At 39.4% G+C, this 18,548-nt stretch overlaps 1 protein-coding gene across 1 annotated transcript in view; it reads left to right on the plus strand.

Annotated features, from left to right (window-relative positions):
- REEP3 (receptor accessory protein 3) overlaps positions 1-18,548 on the plus strand; it is a 97,255-nt gene that overhangs the window by 62,376 nt on the left and 16,331 nt on the right. Inside the window, exons 3-5 of the mRNA XM_049646147.1 lie at positions 6,492-6,568; positions 9,011-9,131; positions 9,303-9,416. Of these exons, the coding sequence (XP_049502104.1) occupies positions 6,492-6,568; positions 9,011-9,131; positions 9,303-9,416 (312 nt within the window). The remainder of the gene's footprint in view (positions 1-6,491; positions 6,569-9,010; positions 9,132-9,302; positions 9,417-18,548) is intronic.

Genomic DNA, 18,548 nt, shown 5'->3' on the forward strand with positions numbered 1-18,548 from the left:
CAGAGCATGAACGGGGGAGGGTCAGAGAGAGAGGGAGACACAGAATCGGAAACAGGCTCCAGGCTCTGAGCAGTCAGCACAGAGCCCAACGTGGGGCTCGAACTCACGGACCGCGAGATCGTGACCTGGCTGAAGTCGGACGCTTAACCGACTGCGCCACCCAGGCGCCCCAGGACATGGATATTTTAAAAGACCTCACAGGTAAATATTTGAGCAGAGATCTGAAGCAAGTGAGAAAGCAATCCACGTGGATAACTGGAAGGAGAGCATTTCAGGCCAAACAAAACAAAACAAAAAAACAACAAAACATGTAATAAGGCCCTGAGCATATCTGCACATACAAGGAGCATATCTGCACATACAAGGGACAGTAAAAGGGCCAATATGACTGGAGCAGAACAGGGCAGGAAGGAATAGCAGATGAGACCGGAGATGTAGCTGGTGCCAGATCCACAGGGTTTTCTAGACTAGGGTAAGAATTCTGATGGGAGCCGTAAGAGGGGCCTGAGCAAAGGAATGACATGATTTTGGTTTTGGTTTTGGTTTTTTTTGTTGTTTACTTATTTATTTTGAGAGAGAACACGGGGAGGGGTGGAGAGAGAGAAAGAGAAGCCCAAGTAGGTTCTGCACTGTCAGCACAGAGCCTGACCCAGGGCTGGAACTCATGAACCATGAGATCATGACCTGAGCTGAAATCAAGAGCCAGATGCTTAACCAACTGAGCCACCCAGGCGCCCCTTCTTTCTGTTTTAAGGAGAGACTCTGACTGCTGTATGCAGAATAGACCCCAAAAAGGCAGAGTGATCAGTTAGGTTGCTATCAGAATAATGCAGACAGGAGATGATGGTCATCTGGGCGGGGAGGTATCTGTGGAAGCAGAGAGAAATCCATTCTGGGTGGATCAAAGAGATGGCAGGCTAAGCAGTGCTGGCACCTTCCATTCGCCCCGCCAGTGGACTTTCCTCTCCACATTCCACGTTTCTACACCTTGCTTATGGCCCAGGAGGCTGATCCATACAGACTGTATCATATCTGGCTTCCGTTTAGTTTGGCCCCTGAAAGGCTTCTGCAGAAGATCAGAAGGCAGGATGAGCATGAGGTCAGAGTACTGTTCTCCCAGCATCCTCCCTTCCTCCCTGCCACCAGGGGTTGGCTGTGACTGTCTACCTGAGGCTACCACTCTCCCCTACAGTTGCCCTCTCTGGATTCCAGGAAGCTTTCCTCTGCCCTCCCTCCTTCACATCCAGTTCCTACTGTTGCTAACTCCAGGGTGCTTCAGTATCCTTTCATTGGGTTTCCTGAACCTTGCCCACAACTTTATAAATAGTCCCTTTAGTAAGATTTCCTCAGATTCTTACACTCTTGACTCCTACTGGAAGCTAGGGCATCTAATGTAGTAAAAACAGCAGAACTTTTTTTTTTTTTTTAAGTTTATTTGTCCATTTTGAGTGAGAGACAGAGAGAGAGAGAGAGAGAGAGGGAGAGAGAATGAGTGGGGGAGGGGCAGAGAGAGAGGGAGAGAGCAAATCCCAAGCAGGCTCCAAGCCATCAGCACAGAGACCAACTCAGGGCTCAATCTCACGACCCGTGACATCATGACCTGAGCCAAAGCGAGGCAGAGCTTAACTGACTGAACCAACTGAGCCACCCAGGCACCCCAGAACATTGTTTTTAATCACAGTTTTTTACTTGTTTGTTTTTCTTTTCCCTAGTAAAATGCTAAATCTGTGAGGACAGGAACTATCATACTCATGTTTCTATTCTCATAACATAAAGTAGGGTTTACTACAGTTGTATCAGTGTTATAGGTAATGATGCCACCTGAGTCCTTAAGAATTGTCTAAACTATGTTTGATATGAAAGATTTATCAAAATTATGGTGTGTGTATATCCATCTTAGTGCTTATAGGTATAATCTTCACCTTGTTGGATAATTCAGTTCTCTGGGACCAAAGAGACTTTTAAGAAAAAGTTGGGTATACAGCTTTCTTATTACTCATCCTCATGGAGATATTTAGACAATGGTTTGCTGATTTTACCAATTGTTTCTGAACTAGAAAGATACTGTACTATTTGTTCCCACTTTTCCCAAGAACATAAATTTTTACCAAATAAAGATGATGCCAATAACTTTTTTTCCCCAGGAACTTAAAAGGTGTGTGACTTATTAACTTAACAGTTAAGTTACTAACTTACATTTGCATAACATTTTAATAGTGACTATATTTGGTTATATACATTCATAAGATTACCAGTGTGAGGGGCTTCTCGGGGGCTCAGTCAGTTAAACATCTGACTCTTGATTTTGGCTCAGGTCATGATCTCATGGTTCATGCGTTCGAGCCCCGTGTCAGGCTCTGCGCTGGCAGTGCAGAGCCTGCTTGGCATTCTCTCTCTCGCCTTCTCTTCCTGCCCCACCCCTGTGTTCTCTCTATCTCTCTCTCTCTCTCACACACACAAAATAAATAAACTAAAAAAAAAAAAGATTATCAGTGTGATCGTTTTCCTGCCAATTTTTGGTTTTGGTTTTGCATTTTGTTATTGATGTTTTCTGTTGATCTAAAGAATATTTTATCTTTATTCTTCACATGCTTAATTATACTTTTATAGTTTTGTGACTTGTTTTTTTTTGGTTTGTTTTTTTTTTTTTGACCTTGACTTCTTCCTTGCTATTTCCTTGGAGCAAAACCTTAAACAGTAAGCTTCATGGCCTTGAGGTGTAATTTTAATAAAAGCTGTGCTGAGTAATCATTTGGTATAAAGTCCCAACCAAATCCATTAATAGAAAAATAAGCAATGTCTTTTCAAGGTTAACTTTCTTTCTGGTTGCTCGCACGAATAATACACACTTATTACATTCATTTAATTATTGCCTGCTATTATAATTTAAGATCCATATTTCTGGTAAGGACAACCAAAAAATAACCTTAAGTTTAAGAGCAGATTATCAAAGAATTTGTTCATTAATGACAAATTAATATACCATGGGGTTTTGCTTATATAAAATTGTTGTTAATCCAGGAAAATGTCCAGGAATACCCTCTTGACTGGATACTTTGTTGTGTTTTAACTAAAAAGACATGGCTAGGGACTCCTGGGTGGCTCAGTCAGTTGAGCCTCCAACTCCTGATTTCAGCTCAGGTCATGATTCCAGAGTCGTGAAATCAAGTCCCCTATCAGGCTCTGTGCTGAGCATGAAGCCTGTTTAAGATTCTCTCTCTCTCCCTCTGCCCCTTTCCCCTGCTCACACTCTCTCTAAAAGAAAAAAAAAATCTATTTTTAAAAGGCATGACCTTCTTTTTCTCCTTTTTTTATTTTTGACATTACTAAATATAAAGTGGGGTTTTTAAAGAGATAAACATTACATTCTTTAAAGCACTTTTATTTTGTGGATTTAAAATTAATTTAATAACTTCGTTTGGAAACTGAGTAAGCACTTGACTGAAGCGAGTGTGCGCTTGAAATCTGGGACGTTTAGCGGTTCTCATTCATTAGAGAACTAGTCATTTGGAGGTATCACCAGTCACTCTCCGTGCAGTCCCCTTTTCCTCTCTCTTCTCCTCTATTAACCAGTAAATTATGACTACTTGGGGAGTTGTTATCCATTTGGAAACTCACAACGGTAACAGTGGCGGGAAATAGTGAAATTACGAAAAGTAACAAGCACCGACTTAAATAATTTTACCTTGCTGAAAGTTTCCTAAGCTTTCTAGAAGAGAGTCAATTTAAGCCTCCTCTTTCCTGGGCAAGAAGGGAACAGTTTACCCTGAAATCCCCGTGGTGAGTACAAGGAGGGGGACGGGGGACCGAAAAGATCTGGTCCGAAGGCCGCCGCGCCCTGAGAAGCCGCCCCCTTGATAGACTTGTTCCTACTCCTGCCATTTCTTAGCTCACCCGCCTGATGCGGCTTGATTATTTAGGCCCCTCAGGAAAGTAAGAGGAGTTTACCGTATTGTCTCAAACTCTGGCCCATGCAGCGCTCGAGTCTCCTCCAGAGTCGCACCGTGGGTGGACCGGTGGGGCCCCTCGGGAGCCATTTCTTTTGTAATTGGCTCGGTTTTTTTCAGTAAAGAGTTGTATAGTTTTAAAAAATTAAAACTCTTTAGATTCCTTCTAGCTGTATAAAACCTCATTCTTCTGTTTGCAGCCTTTTCTTTCTTTTCTTTTTGGGGAGAGGCATATAGTCAGTCAATCAGCGTACAAGCTAACCCTCTGAATACAGTTGAGAGGTCAAAGTGCTGAGTTAGTGTTTGGCTCTGGAGGGGCAGGTGAATCAGAGCTTGTCAGAGTATCACTTAACTTAAAAAAGGGAGGGGCAGGAGAAAGTATACATAGGATGAAAATCCCCATATTTGGACAAAAGCTTGGAATTGGTGGCAGTGAAAGATTTTAGAGAACCCATGAAAAGTGAACAACTAGAGAGTACATTTGGGCTGTTTTGTTTTGTTTTTTAATTTGAGATGATAATTGTAAATCCATTGCTTTGTTTTTCAGATATAGATAAGATGCCCTATTATTTGCTTTGGGCAATTTTTTTAAGCTTTCAGGAGTCTATACATTAGAGTAAATTGGTATGATTTCTATTTCATAATACATTGCTTCAAAAGTTATTCGTGGCTATTTTTAATTGATTTGTCCATGTAAATAGAAAACCATAAAAGCCACTTGAATTGTAATTCATTTCTATTGTCTATGGAATACCCAAACAAGCTTCTATATTAAAACTAAATAGTAGGTCAATTTTCTAGCTATTTATAGAGACCTAAATTTTTTTGTCCTCTCATTTAGAAGAGAACAAGGGAAGCAGTGGTTATTCTTGGATTTCACATTTAGCCAATCCTCACAAATTCTTTCTCTACATAGTATAATTGATTAATAGCACCAAATCCAGGGTCAGAGAGCCTGGATTCAAATTCCAGCTAAATGACCTTGAGCAAGTCATTTCACCTCTCTCTGTCACTGTTTCCTTATCTATAGTGGAAATAATTATGCTTCCTACCTTGTAATATTGCTGTGGAGAGTAAATTACTTAATATATGTGATATAGTTAGTGTAGTCCCAAGGCCATAGTTGGCATGGTTTTACATATTAGCTATTATTATAATATTGAGCAGGAGAGCAGAGATTTTAATCCTTAATGAAAATCCAACCTACTTGAGCGATAAGAGAGTTTGTGTACTCAAGTAGGTAGAAAAGTATAGTCGGGGAAATGAATTCAAGAAAATTAATCTGGTAGCATTCAATGAAAAGGATTGGTATAAAGAGACACTGGAGTCTCAGGGACCAGTTAGGATGCTCTATTCCAGGAAAGAGGTAAAAACGTCTTGAACTACTATCTCAGTCCATCCAGATTTCTGTAACAAAAATACCATAGACTAGGTGGTTTATAAACAACAGAAATATATTTCTCACTGTTCTGGAGGTTAGGAAGTCCACGATCAAGGCAGGTCTGATTTCTGGTGAGACCCACTTCTTGGTTCATAGGTGGCCATTTTCTCACTGTGTTCCCACATGGTGGAAGGCATAAGAGATCTCTTTGGAGGCCCTATTAGAAGAACAGTAACTCCATTTATGAGAGCTCCACCAACACGACCTCATCAGCTCCTGAAGGCGCCACCTCCTAATACACATTTGGGGTTAGGATTTCAACATATGGATTTGAGGGGGAGGAGGACACAAACGTTCAGCCTATTGCAGCTGCCATTGTGGTGTTGGTAGAAGATGGAAAATGATATGTGAGAAGTTACAGGCTTACATATGGGGGAAAAGAATACACTAACTTGGGGTGCCTGGGTGGCTCAGTTGATTAAGCATCCAACTCTTGATTTTGGCTCAGGTCAAAATCTCACGGTTCGTGGGTTTGAGCCCCGCGTCGGGCTCTGCACTCCCTCTCTCTCTCTGCCCTTCCCCTGCTCACAGTCTGTTTCTCACTCTCTTAAAATAAATAAATAAACCTTTAAAAAATAAATGGTTAAGCATTAAAAAAGAGAGAGAGAATACAGTACCTGATTTTCAAACTGGGTGACTAACATTATGGATGTAATAAACCTAGGATCGTTCTTTGGTTTCTGAACAGTTTCTATATATTGAGAATTAAGGAATGTAAAATTTAAAAGACAAGTCAAGATTAAATGTGGTCATATCTTATTATGCTGTTATTTATATAACAAGTAAATGGCTAATCGTCATCCATAAAGAAGCACGTTGATAAGAGTAAGATCTTTCAAAGAATTTTCCTCCAGTTAAGAAAAATCTATCCTATTGTGCTGATTCTTTCATTCAGATTCCTACATTTGTTATTCTTTGATTCTTGTCTTGTATCCCAAGATTGTTGATGTTGTGGTACGAGGAATTCAGACATAAACCTATTGAGAATTAAACCATCAACTTCCGCACTTGGTCCAACTATAGATGTGGAAACATATATGTAATTATTCAGAGTTGCAAATAATTTTCATCTGTTATTTCATAAGTATTTTTATTATTTCCAGGTCCGATGGATGATGTACTGGATTGTTTTTGCTCTCTATACTGTGATTGAAACAATAACAGATCAAACAGTTGCTTGGTAAGTTCTAGCACTGAGAAAGGGCCAGACTATAGACACCTCATCAGGTGTCCTGAGTTCTTATCCTGCCCTTGGCTGGAAACCTGGTGAATTTGATCAAGTTACTTACTTATCCAGTGTTTCACTTTCTTTATCTGGTTTCCCCATAAGAACATTACTTTCCTTACAGTCCCCCCTCCAATTAAAGCAGCTCATGTTTCCCAGTGGGTTGCTCCCTGCCCTCCTCCCACACAGGTCCCAATATCTTGGAATACAAAAACTTAGTTGTCATCACCCTTTTTCCACAGGATGACTTGAGGCTATTTTTATCACTTCCTAAATGACTCCCTCTTTGAAGCCCACAGCATCTGGTTCTAGAACTCCCTCCCCATCCTTAAAACTCTCAACTACAAACATTCAAACTGGATGACGTCAGCATCCACGTGGACGCCCACTCACCACCAGCTCCTTGGCTGCTCTGTTCCAAATAGCTGAGACAAAATTAAAGCATGTTTGTACCCTCAAGGATTTAACATTTTACCAAGAAGCGATACCAAAGGGAACAATTTGAATCTCCTGTGCCATATTTCACTGGTGCGTTTCCATCTAAACCTTACCATCACTGGAGAAGTCCTCCTTTCAAAATCTTTAAACTTCATACCTTGCCAGTATCCTAAACTGCCCTCGCTGCACAAACTGTCAGCCTAAATTAGCCCTTCTTTGTTTCCTTTCCTGGACTACAAATGCAGCACCCCCAGAACATCATTCAGCTGCTCTCATGTAGGTACCAGTTTGACCCTCCCCATTCCCTTTACTTGCTGCTTCCCTGCCCTCCTGTATCTGTTTCAGACACTTGCTGTTCTCTCCTTTAAACTGTCTTTCTGGCTTTGCTATTCTCATCGTATTCTCACAGCACATTAGGTCATACTGGATTGCTAGGAAAAAAATAAAGAAGTCACCAGACTTTAACGTTCTTAACAACTTGCCCTTATTTATGAACCTTTCTGTGTCTGCAGCCATCTTTCTCTTCTGACTTGAAATGTGAGTTATTCTTCCTCTGTCCCATAGCTCATTCATTTACCTGTTAAGTGTTTGGTGGAGAGTTTTGGGGGAGGGCTTTTTGTGTGGTTTTAAATGGCAGAACACAGATTTCAAACCATGCTAGGTCTCTTAAGTTTCCAAGTTCTCTTTTTCAAGACTTCTCATATTTTCCTGATTGCAAATGTCACCTATATATATTATTAAGAAGCGAGTGGTGTACAAAAAGTTTACTGTGAATAGCGAAAGCCCAGAAACTCCTCTGTAACTGCGCCATGGTAAAGACCCTCTGTTGACTACACAACAGCTTTTTCTTACTGCCCTGGACCCCTCTGCCTCATCAGAAGAGCCCAGATTTGTTCAGTTAAACCATGTATCTTAATAATCTGTGTCCCATGGGATGCTAGCCCTCTGTGGTATATTGTTCACTTTTGCTGTGGCAGCAAACAACCCTAAAGGCATGATGGGTTAGAAAAACAAACATTTATTTCTTGCTCAACTTATGTAAGGGCAAAAGGTTGGCTGCAGCTTTGCGGGGCTCAGTTCAGTTTTAAGTGTCTTCTCGTTTCAGGCCCAAGGCTGAAGGAGCAGCTGTTTCATGGCAGAAAGCAAAAATTTAAAGCAAGAGGTTGGGGGTGTTGGGGTGAGGAAGTCAAAGGGAATTTAAAGCTTCTGCGTGCATGTGATATGTCACACTCACATTATGTTGGCCAGAGTAAGTCACATGGCTAACCCCGCAGTCATTCCTCGAGGAAGTGCACTCAGCCCGTAGGGAAAACAGTGCAAAGTCACATGGAAAGGGGCATGGGTAGCTGACACTAATTCCCAGTCTACCACAATGGTAATTCCATTCCCCTTACAAGTGAATGATTGTCTGCCAAGTGCCGTTTTCCGGCCAAATGAGACTGGAAGGGGAGTTCTGGGGGGAGTGTTGAGAAAGAGAAGGACATGTGTTCATGGGGTAACTTTGTGCCCTTGGAGTATTACAAAGCTTCCTCCTGGCGCTTGGAGAGATGTCCGGTACTGACGCCCCCGTTGGGCTCTGCAGAATGGTGGCTGGTATACCTTACTGCCATGGTCAAATGCTGTTAATGTTCTCTCTGGACTGCTACAGTCAGCGGGCAGCTTGCCTATGGTTGCTTATACAGTTGTAGTAGAAGTTTCGGAATCTCAGCAGGGATCAGGTCACTCTTTGTTAACTGATTTATAGTTAATGAAATTAATTCGTCAATTCAAACATAGTTATTTCCTTAATCACTCACTTTTACATGTGAAAACTTAATACAATGACTGAACTTTCTTAAAAGAAAGGGTGTGTGTGTGTGTGTGTGTGTGAGAGAGAGACAGAGAGACAGAGAGAGAGAGATTGATTTCCTCATTGTAGTTTATTTTCACCAGTGGTTTTTTCGAATTTTTTCTTGTTAGGTTCCCCCTGTACTATGAGCTTAAGATTGCTTTTGTCATATGGCTGCTCTCTCCCTATACCAAAGGAGCAAGTTTAATATATAGAAAATTCCTTCATCCACTTCTTTCTTCAAAGGAAAGGGTAAGATCTATAAATCCATAAATCATTTGTTAGAAATGGACATCATCACATGTTTTGTGCTATTAAACAAGTAAAACTATTATATCTTCGGGGAAAAGTCCTTGTTTTTGGCTTGTTGACACTATTGTTAAATAAAATTTATACCCATGAGTTTGTTTGTTTTTCCCCCAGGAGATTGATGACTATATTGTACAAGCAAAGGAGCGGGGCTATGAGACCGTGGTAAACTTCGGGCGGCAAGGTTTAGCTTTCGCAGCCACTGCTGCTGTCACTGCAGCGGTGAAGGTAATTATTTATGTTTTTTATTCAATGTCACATTAAGTCAATGGACAAAGTAGGGTGGCTTTTTATTCTAGATCATTATAAACTTTTGGCAGAATTTTGCTTTGCTTATTTTTGTAATGTAAATGTAAATGATAATTTAAAAAACATTTTAATGCATGTGTTTTATAACTGCTCAATATTCTGAAAGTCTTAACTGATCACAAAATGAGAGCTAGTTAATATATAAAACCATACCTGAAGATGTCATTTTGTCATAATTTTCCTACTTTATAGCCTTAAAATAAGGTTGAGTAAATCACCTATAGTAAAGATGACCATTCTTTCTTTCCCTGTCTCTGGTCTCTCTCTGTCTCTCTTTCTCTCTCTCTCTCTCTCTCTCTCTCTCTCTCTCTCTCTCCCGATGGCAATATCTTGGTAGGATTTCTGGCTTACTCCTGCACTCCTACTTCAACCAATTTGAGGTAACTGATTATTCAAGATAAGGCATGAAAAAATTCTGTTCTTAAAACTTGAGATTTTACTTAGCCAGTTACTAATGTCGTGTGTTGTGTTTTTTTGCAAGTGAAGTTATCAAATGTATGCCTTCTGTGAAAACTTGCGTTATGGCTTTTGGATTTCTTTGCATGTAGTAATTGGTGTGGTTTATTTTGAATACCATAGCGTAATTGATTTTGGTGTGTAGTATATGGAAAGAAAACAGGCTTCAGATCCCGAAAATGCTGAGTGGGACTTTTTAAATAACTATTGGTGATTTACTTAACCTCTGTATTCACTGGTTGCTTCATGTATAAAAGAGGGGTAATATACCTGTCTGCCAGAGCATATGAAAAAGCACAGTGCTTGCCAAAACATAGTAGGAGTCCAATAAACATTAATATCATGTGTGTGCCTCTCTTTCAAGTGAAAATTTGAGTTTGTTGCTATGAAGTTAAATTGAGATTAAATAGTATTCCAGCTTCTGAGTTAGACTTTTTCAACTTGGTTATCTTGAACTAAAATAACAATGCTATGGAAATAAATATTCTAAGTGGTGATTCTGCATAATAGCAATGGTGATGGGATATAAAATGTCGGTGGGGTTTCCAGAATGATCCTTAATTTTTCAGAGTGAACTTTGGCTCAAGTACAATTAATATGATCAACAAAATTAAAACCCAAAATTATATTCGGGGCACCTGGGTGGCTCAGTTGGTTGAGCATCCGACTTTGGCTCAGGTCATGATCTCACGGTTTGTGAGTTTGAGCCCCACGTCAGGCTCTGTGCTGACAGCTCAGAGCCTGGAGCCTGCTTCAGATTCTGTGTCTCCCTCTCTCTCTGCCCCTCCCCACTTGTTCTCTCTCTCTCTCTCTCTCTGCCTCTCTCTCTCTCTCTTCCCCCCTCTCCCCCCTCCCTCTCCCTCTCTCTCTGTCTCTCTCAAAAATAAACATTAAATATCTAAATTATATTCAGATTATATCCCCAGAAGTGTTACATTCAGAATTAAGTGTAAACTTATTAACTATGCAGCCCTAGACATGTAAGACAACTGTATCATTAATAATTATTAACTATCAGCACTTTAGTGAAGAATAGTTTACCTGCTACCTGACTTTTAAAGGCTTTTTCTTTTATTAGTATAGATATACTAAAAATTTTAAATTTTAATACTAAAGATTTTAAATCTTATTGGACTGTTATCCATTGTAAAAGAAGTTCATTTGCTTTTTTTTCTTGCTTAATGAGAATACATTCCTGATTTCCATATGTCCTAAAAAAGAGCATCCAAGAGACATAATATTCAACAACTAGAAATTCTACCACAAGACCACAGATGCAGTTATTGAAGAAATAATACAATAATATTTCCCAGAACTGAAGGACATGATTTCTAGATTGAAAGAACCCACGGGGCCTCTGGGTGGCTCAGACAGTTAAGCATCTGACTCTTGATCTCATTTCTGGTCTTGATCTCACCTTGGGAGTTCAAGCTATGCCCTGGACTCTGCACTGGGTATGAACCTTACTTACAAAAAAAAAAAAAAAAATAGAAAGAGCCCACATAGTACCCAGCACAATGAATGAAAAAAAGACTGACTGTAAGCAAGGTCATTGGAATAGTCCAGAGACACCAGAGACAAGGAAAAAGTGTTTAAAGATTCCAAAGATAAAAAGTATGTCACATCCAAATGACCAAGAATCGGAAAGGCATTAAATTTCTGAATAGTGACAATGGAAGCTTGAAGACCAAAGAATAATACCATCCGTGATACCATAATTTTCACCCTCACATTCTGAAACAGTCAAGCTCTCAGTCATGTGTGAGCTTAGAATCAATCTAATTTTTTTTTTAAAGCATATGCAAAGTCACAAAATTTACCTCCTAAATTCTTTGTCAGGGTAGATATGCTCTCCCACAATTAGGGAATAATCCATGAAGAAGGAAACCCATGGGATCAGGAGATAGGGTATCTAGCACAGAAGGGAGGGGACAGTACTTCCCAGAATGTACATCTACATAGCAAGTCAAGTGCAATTGGCCGAAATTGGATGTGATGGGTGCAGGGTGCCAGGAGAGGTATCTCAGGGGAACGTATGAGGATGAGAGTATCTAATTGGTTTAACCCTATGCAGGGATGATACTTAAATTAGTCAGCACATGCTACAGCCAGTCAGAAGACACTGAACACCACGAAAAATATACTGGAGGCAATGTGAAGAGGGAGGCATAGCATGACTAATCAAAGGAGTATTTTAAAAACGGGATAATTGTTGACTCTGGAAAATAACAAAAGTTATATAAGAAAGGAAGTGTAATAATGGAGCATGACTAGGCCCAGCAGCAAGCAGCATTTATATCAGAATCATGAGAACACAGACTGTAGATTGAACAACTGTGATTTTGCTCTCTCAGGAAGGTGGAGGAAGGAGAAAAGGAAGTGGAAGAGAAAGAAAATCCTCACCTGTCAGCTAGGAAAGTAAAGAGTTTAATTTTTTTTTTTTTTAACATTTATTTATTATTAAGAGACAGAGAGGGACGCCTGGGTGGCTCAGTTGGTGAGCATCCGACTTCAGCTTAGGTCATGATCTCACAGCTCCTGAGTTCGAGCCCCACGTTGGGCTCTGTGCTGACAGCTTGGAGCCTGGAGCCTGCTTCGGATTCTGTGTCTCCCTCTCTCTCTGCCCCTAACCCACTTGCGTTCTGTCTCTGTCTCTCTCAAAAATAAATAAACATTCAAAAAAAAAAAAAGAGGCAGAAACTGAGCATGAGCATGGGAGGGGCAGAGAGGGGAGGAGACACAGAATCTGAAGAGGGCTCCAGGCTCTGAGATGTCAGCACAGAGCCCGATACGGGTCTCAAACTCACAAACCCTGAGATCATGACCTGAGCCGAAGTCAGACACTCAACCGACTGAGCCACCCATGTGCCCTGGAAAGTAGAGGGTTTAAAGTGGTGCCTTCAAGAGGATACAGAGGAGAAGGGGACCGGGGACAAAACAAGAAAGCCTGTTGCTTTCCTTTGTTATAAAATGTACTTTTATTTGACTTTACAAATGAAGTATAGTTGATCCCTGAACAATAAGGGTTTCAACTGCCTGGGTCCACTTACATGCCAGTTTTTTTCAATAAATTCAATACAGTCCTCTATATGTATTTTCTCTTCCTTAAGATTTTCTCAGTAGCATTTTCTTTTCCCTAGTTCACTTTATTGTAAGAGCACTGTATATAATACATGTAACATACAAAATACATGTTAATCGGCTGGTACTAGTGAGGCTTCCATTCAAAGGAGTCAAAACTTGTAGGCAGATTTTTCACTGCCCGGTAGTTGATGCCCATAACCCCCACATTGTTCAAGGGTCAAATGGTACATGTATTATTACCCCCCCACCCCGCCACGAAGATGCTTTCTCAGTTTAACATTTTTAAAAGCATCACTCAACATGATTCTATGGCAAAAACCTAAACATTAAATTTCAACTTGAAAAATTGCTTAGAAAATATGGACATTTTAGAACATTGTTTTGGGAAATGTAGAAGCATACAAATCCCATTTTTCCTACTCAATTCAACACTTAAATGTAGTTTCTAGTCCTGCTACTCTGTGAAACACCTTCCTACATACATATTGTGACTATTTCATGGGATATGTGTTTTACTTTCACTTATGTTTATTGCTTCCAAACCCTCTATGTGGGGGATCAGAAAAATCCCCACTAGAGCCACCTGGGTGGCATAGTCAGTTAAGGTCCAACTTTTGATTTTGGCTCAGGTAATAATCTCACACGTTGTGGGGCCCCATACTGGGCATGGCACCTGCTTAAGATTCTCTCTTCTCCCTACACTCTTTCTCCCCAAGCCTGCTTGCTTACTCCCCACTATATTGTCTTATCCCCATCCCTTCCTCATTTGTTTTTATTTTATTCTTTGCTGCCATCAGTGTTTAGCATCCTGCACATTTATTCAACATCTGCTGGTTTAATGCCTACTGTATGGTCGGTGCTGGGGATGCAGCCGAGAACAAGTTAGATATGGTCACTACTCTCACTGCCTGCTGTCTCGCTGAATGTCTGTTTTCATTAACTGAAAATTTTATCTCATCTTTGGTTGCTAAAAGCTTTCCCCTTGCCCTCCATTATTAAAATAAGCATTAACTCACAGAAATACTTTCCTTTAGAAAGGCTATAAAAGCAATCCTATACCTATATTTCTCTGCTTTCTTCTTTGTGATTCATGGTTTGTGTTTATCTATATATTTAGCATCATAAAACCACCTTTCCATTCAAAGGCAGGAAATAGCATACGAATCATTCATCTAAGTTACCACTGCAAATCAAATGCATGTCCCATAATTTGAATTCGTTTTGGAACTTTCCCTCCTTGTCTGTGATGTGGTGGTCCTTTTGTTATCAAGATCACTATATGTCAGGTAGCCCTCACCATTCTCAGCATGAACACTGTGAATGTTGGCTTCAGCCTGAATTTTATTCATTAGGAATAGTCATTAAATATGCCAAACATAGCATAATGTTAACACTATTTGCCTCAGTTTGTACTGTGCCTATTTTCGTGTAAGTGAAATTAGTTTCATCTCTGGAGATGTCAAAGAAAGGCCTTATGATGGAAGAAATCACTGAACCAGACACTTCATACTAAAGAGTAAATTGAAACTGAAATAGAAAATAGGTCAAGTTTAAGGAGAAACTCCAAGAAAGCCAGTAGTAAAGCTTGAGAATTAATTTATGATTTTTACAACATATAGTTTGTTAAAAATATCTTTCAGGCTAAAAATGATTGGACTCTTGGTATGACCTTTAAAGATCGGTAATACTCCCTGACTAGGATTCCCAAGTTGAACCACCTGAGCATGTTAAAGATGAAAATAGGAATCTAATCAGAACATTTATTACACCGTAAAGCAATTTTCTGAAAATGTTACTCAGTTCTGTGACCTCATTACCAGGCATCTGTTCACAAGGTCAGTGTACAAGTTTATTTTGGCTGAGCAAAGCAGAGACATATGAAGGACCTTCAAGGATTTTGCTGAGGATGTTCAGCATTCCGTAGCTTTCACATGAGAAATGCAGGTGGCTTTTGTACAGATGAGCAACATTACTACCAGATAAAGGGCCGATGAAGAAAAGTACCATTATAACATCATATTAACCATCTCTGACTTTTCTCTGGCAGCCTTTTCTTGGCAAACTCTTTAGCAAATATTATTTTAAAAAATCAATTATCACAGAAATTAGAGCCTTCCAGGTAAAATTGCTAAAAGCTAATAAACTTTAAATGATGATGATGATTAGGTCCAAATCCTGACATCTTGCTGTCTGCCTTAATGACTTTCTGTTTGTGAAAGGATTTGAGGATATTCACAGGCTTAGCATCATCCATTTAAAAAGAGAGCATTTGTCCAGACAATGGAAAGAAGGGTCAAACTATTTTCCCTACAATCTAGGGAAGCAGAATGTTATAACGAATATTTAATTCACCAATAGTCTGGTTATCTGCATTTTCTAGCCCTGGTTCTGCCCTAATTAGTCATGAGATTTGGGGCAGATCATCTGCACTGATCTAAGTTTTAATTTTCTTACCTATAAAACAAAAAGGTGATACCTGACTTCTGAAACCTCTTCTAGTTCCAAAACAGTAGTTGGTTCTCTCACTGGGAGAAGATTTTGCCCCCAAAGGAACATTTGGCAATGTCTGGAGACATTTGGGGTTGTCACAACTGGGGTTGTCACAACTTGTGTCTAGGGGGTAGAAGTCAGGAATGCTGCTTAATATCCTGTGATCCAGCCCCAAAACAGCAGCAGTGCTGAGACTGAGAAAGCCTGCTCTAAAGGTACAATGAGTCAGAAAAAATGGAAAGGACATATAAATATGTATAGATAGTTTGGTGTGGGCTACAAATAATATACTTCCTTTTTTATGTTTTTGTCTGTTACAGATGTTCTTTGATAAATATATATAGATATACATATATAATCTTTAATGTTTATTTTTGAGAGAGAGGGACCACAAGTGGGGGAGGAGCAGAGAGAGGGGGAGACCCAGAATCCAAAGCACGCTCCAGGCTTTCAGCTGTCAGCACAGAGCCCAACGCCAGGCTTGAACCCACGAACTGCGAGATCATGACCCCAGCCGAAGCTGGATGCTTAACTGACTGAGCCACCCAGGCGGCCCTTTGTTGCTTTAATCTTAAAACCACTAAAATTTATTATTCACTTAACAGGAATGCAATCAATTCCATTCTAGGCTTAATCAGATTAATTCTCGAATGTCCTTAGAAGAAAAGGATATTTCGCTAAAAACTTGGAAGTAACCTTGTCTGCATTTTAATGTAGTATGTCAGAGATCAACAAGAAATAGAGTTTATTCATTATTGAACAGTATAGTAAAAATTATTCTGTAAAAGCTTGCTTGTAAGATTACAAAGATTGTTTTTAAATTCTTAAAAAAATAAGAGAGTAAGTTGAAGTTTTTATATAAAACCTAATAAGCTCAGTAAATTCTTATTTAACACAAAATATAATAATTTTAACAGTGTTTAACCAGGAAATAAAGTATTTAAACAAAAGCAGAATTTTAAAAAAAAGTAAATAAATAATAAAAAAAACAAAGAATTGTTTGGGAGTAGCAAAGTTGGAATTAGTTATACATACGGGGTCCCCTTTTACCACTTCTCAGCTGAAGAATATTTCCCAGAGGATGAATGTGTTAGATCTGAACCCAGGACCCCAACCCAGTCAGCCCCTTATAAGTGTTCTCATTTTAATTAATTAATTTATTTTGAGAGTAAGAAAGAGAGAGAGAGAGAGTGTGCATGCGTGGGTGGGGCAGAGAGAGAGAGGGAGAGAGAGAATCCTTAGTAGGCTCCTCACTGTCAGCACAGAGCCCCATGCAGGACTCAAATTCAGGAACAGGGAGATCTTGACCTGAGCTAAAACCACGAGTCAGGCAACCAACGAGTCAGGCAACCAACGGACTCAGTCCCCCCAGGTGCCCCGCATTCTCATTTTAAACGGATGTTCTGGGCCCATTCAAGTTCAAACCCTGAGAACTTTGAGTCACCCAAAGGGTTTAGGAACACTGCTGCTGGTGATGATCATTTTTAATGTAAACTATTCTGCAAAAGTGTTCTTAATTATTTTGATTTTTGTGTTCTCATCGTAATCTTTCTGTTCCTTTCTCTTCAATTTTTAGGATCAATTTTAACACAAGCAGCGTACATGCAATTCTGTAGAGAATAGGACCTAAAATCTGAGATATTGACTTTCTTTGTGGATGGTAACTCCCTTCCTCCTTATTGACTAATGACTAAGACTACTGTTTCCACACATCTTTTGCTCTGCAAACTAGAACGTTTCTTCATTTTTCTTATACTTCTTGCTTAATACAGTATAAACCAAATAGAAGAAAATAAATAAAGCATTATTAATTTAAACAAAACCTCAGTACTTTTAGCATTGTTATTGACAAGCAACTATAAAACCTACTTGTTCCCTCAAAATAGAAAACAGTGTTTCTCTTAATGATGGGAGTAAGAGAGTGGATATAGGGAAGATGAGCAGGAAATAGATCAGAAATTCTTACAGTGCACACAATACAATTAAAACTTCACCATGAAACTAGAAAATGTTCATTCATTTGGAGAGTTGTAGCCAGGCATTGGAGGAAATTAAAAGAAACCAGGATCTCATCCAGTTTATAATAAATAGTATTCAAATCTAAGACAACAAACAAATAAAAACTTCACTATACCATCTATTTATGACTAGTTTTTTAATATTAAAGAAATTGTTGAGAAAAAGAATAAAATCGCCCATCCCATCTGCCTAAACATCATACAGTTTCTATTTTTGCGTATTTTTGCTGCCTCATTAAACCATACTACTTGTAACTTGTAGTTGTACTTGTACAACTACATACTTGTAACTATATTATGGATGTGATTTAGAATTCAGAGGTCAGGGAGAGGGATTTCCACTTAACATTTTATTATGAACATAATTTCTTTGTTAGTAGACTTTTTTGTGCTGAAGATATTAAAATTGGAGGGAATAGGCCTGCCTCTAAATGTGAATATTTTAAAATTACACTTCCTTAAAGTGATCACATTGGATATTTATAATTTATGTCATGTTTCTGAAGTTCACAATACAGCATTCTCTCTTCACACATTAGTTCTATTCTGAGCCCCTGAGAACATATATAGTGGAAAACCCAGTTTTTTGAGGTGATAATGACTTTTGAAGTGTTGGGAGTCCTCAGAAAGTGTGTACAGCTCCCTTTTGCTTTTCCCTACAGTACTTGGCCTTCCTTTAAGTCTTGAGGACATTGATAATACCTGGGGCTACAGATTTGGTTACTTAAGAACTCCATTAAAATTCAGGCTGTAAATAGCTCATCCAGATACCTCAGGGTCGGTCATTGCTCACCTTTAATCTAAACCGCAGCAAACCCCTGGTGGATGGTGTAGTCGACCAGTGTGAATACCCACGACCACACCTGGAGTTCACTGCCGAACCTCTCTTATCCGGGCCAGTGGGTACATTAAAACCCACTGCTGTCTATGGAGAACTCTCTAGCAATCAAGAGCAATGAAAAAGAAGAGGCATAAAAAGAATATTTAGTTTACTTATTACATG

This window comes from Panthera uncia, chromosome D2 (assembly GCF_023721935.1).
Source record: "Panthera uncia isolate 11264 chromosome D2, Puncia_PCG_1.0, whole genome shotgun sequence".
NCBI classification, from domain to species: Eukaryota; Metazoa; Chordata; class Mammalia; order Carnivora; family Felidae; genus Panthera; species Panthera uncia.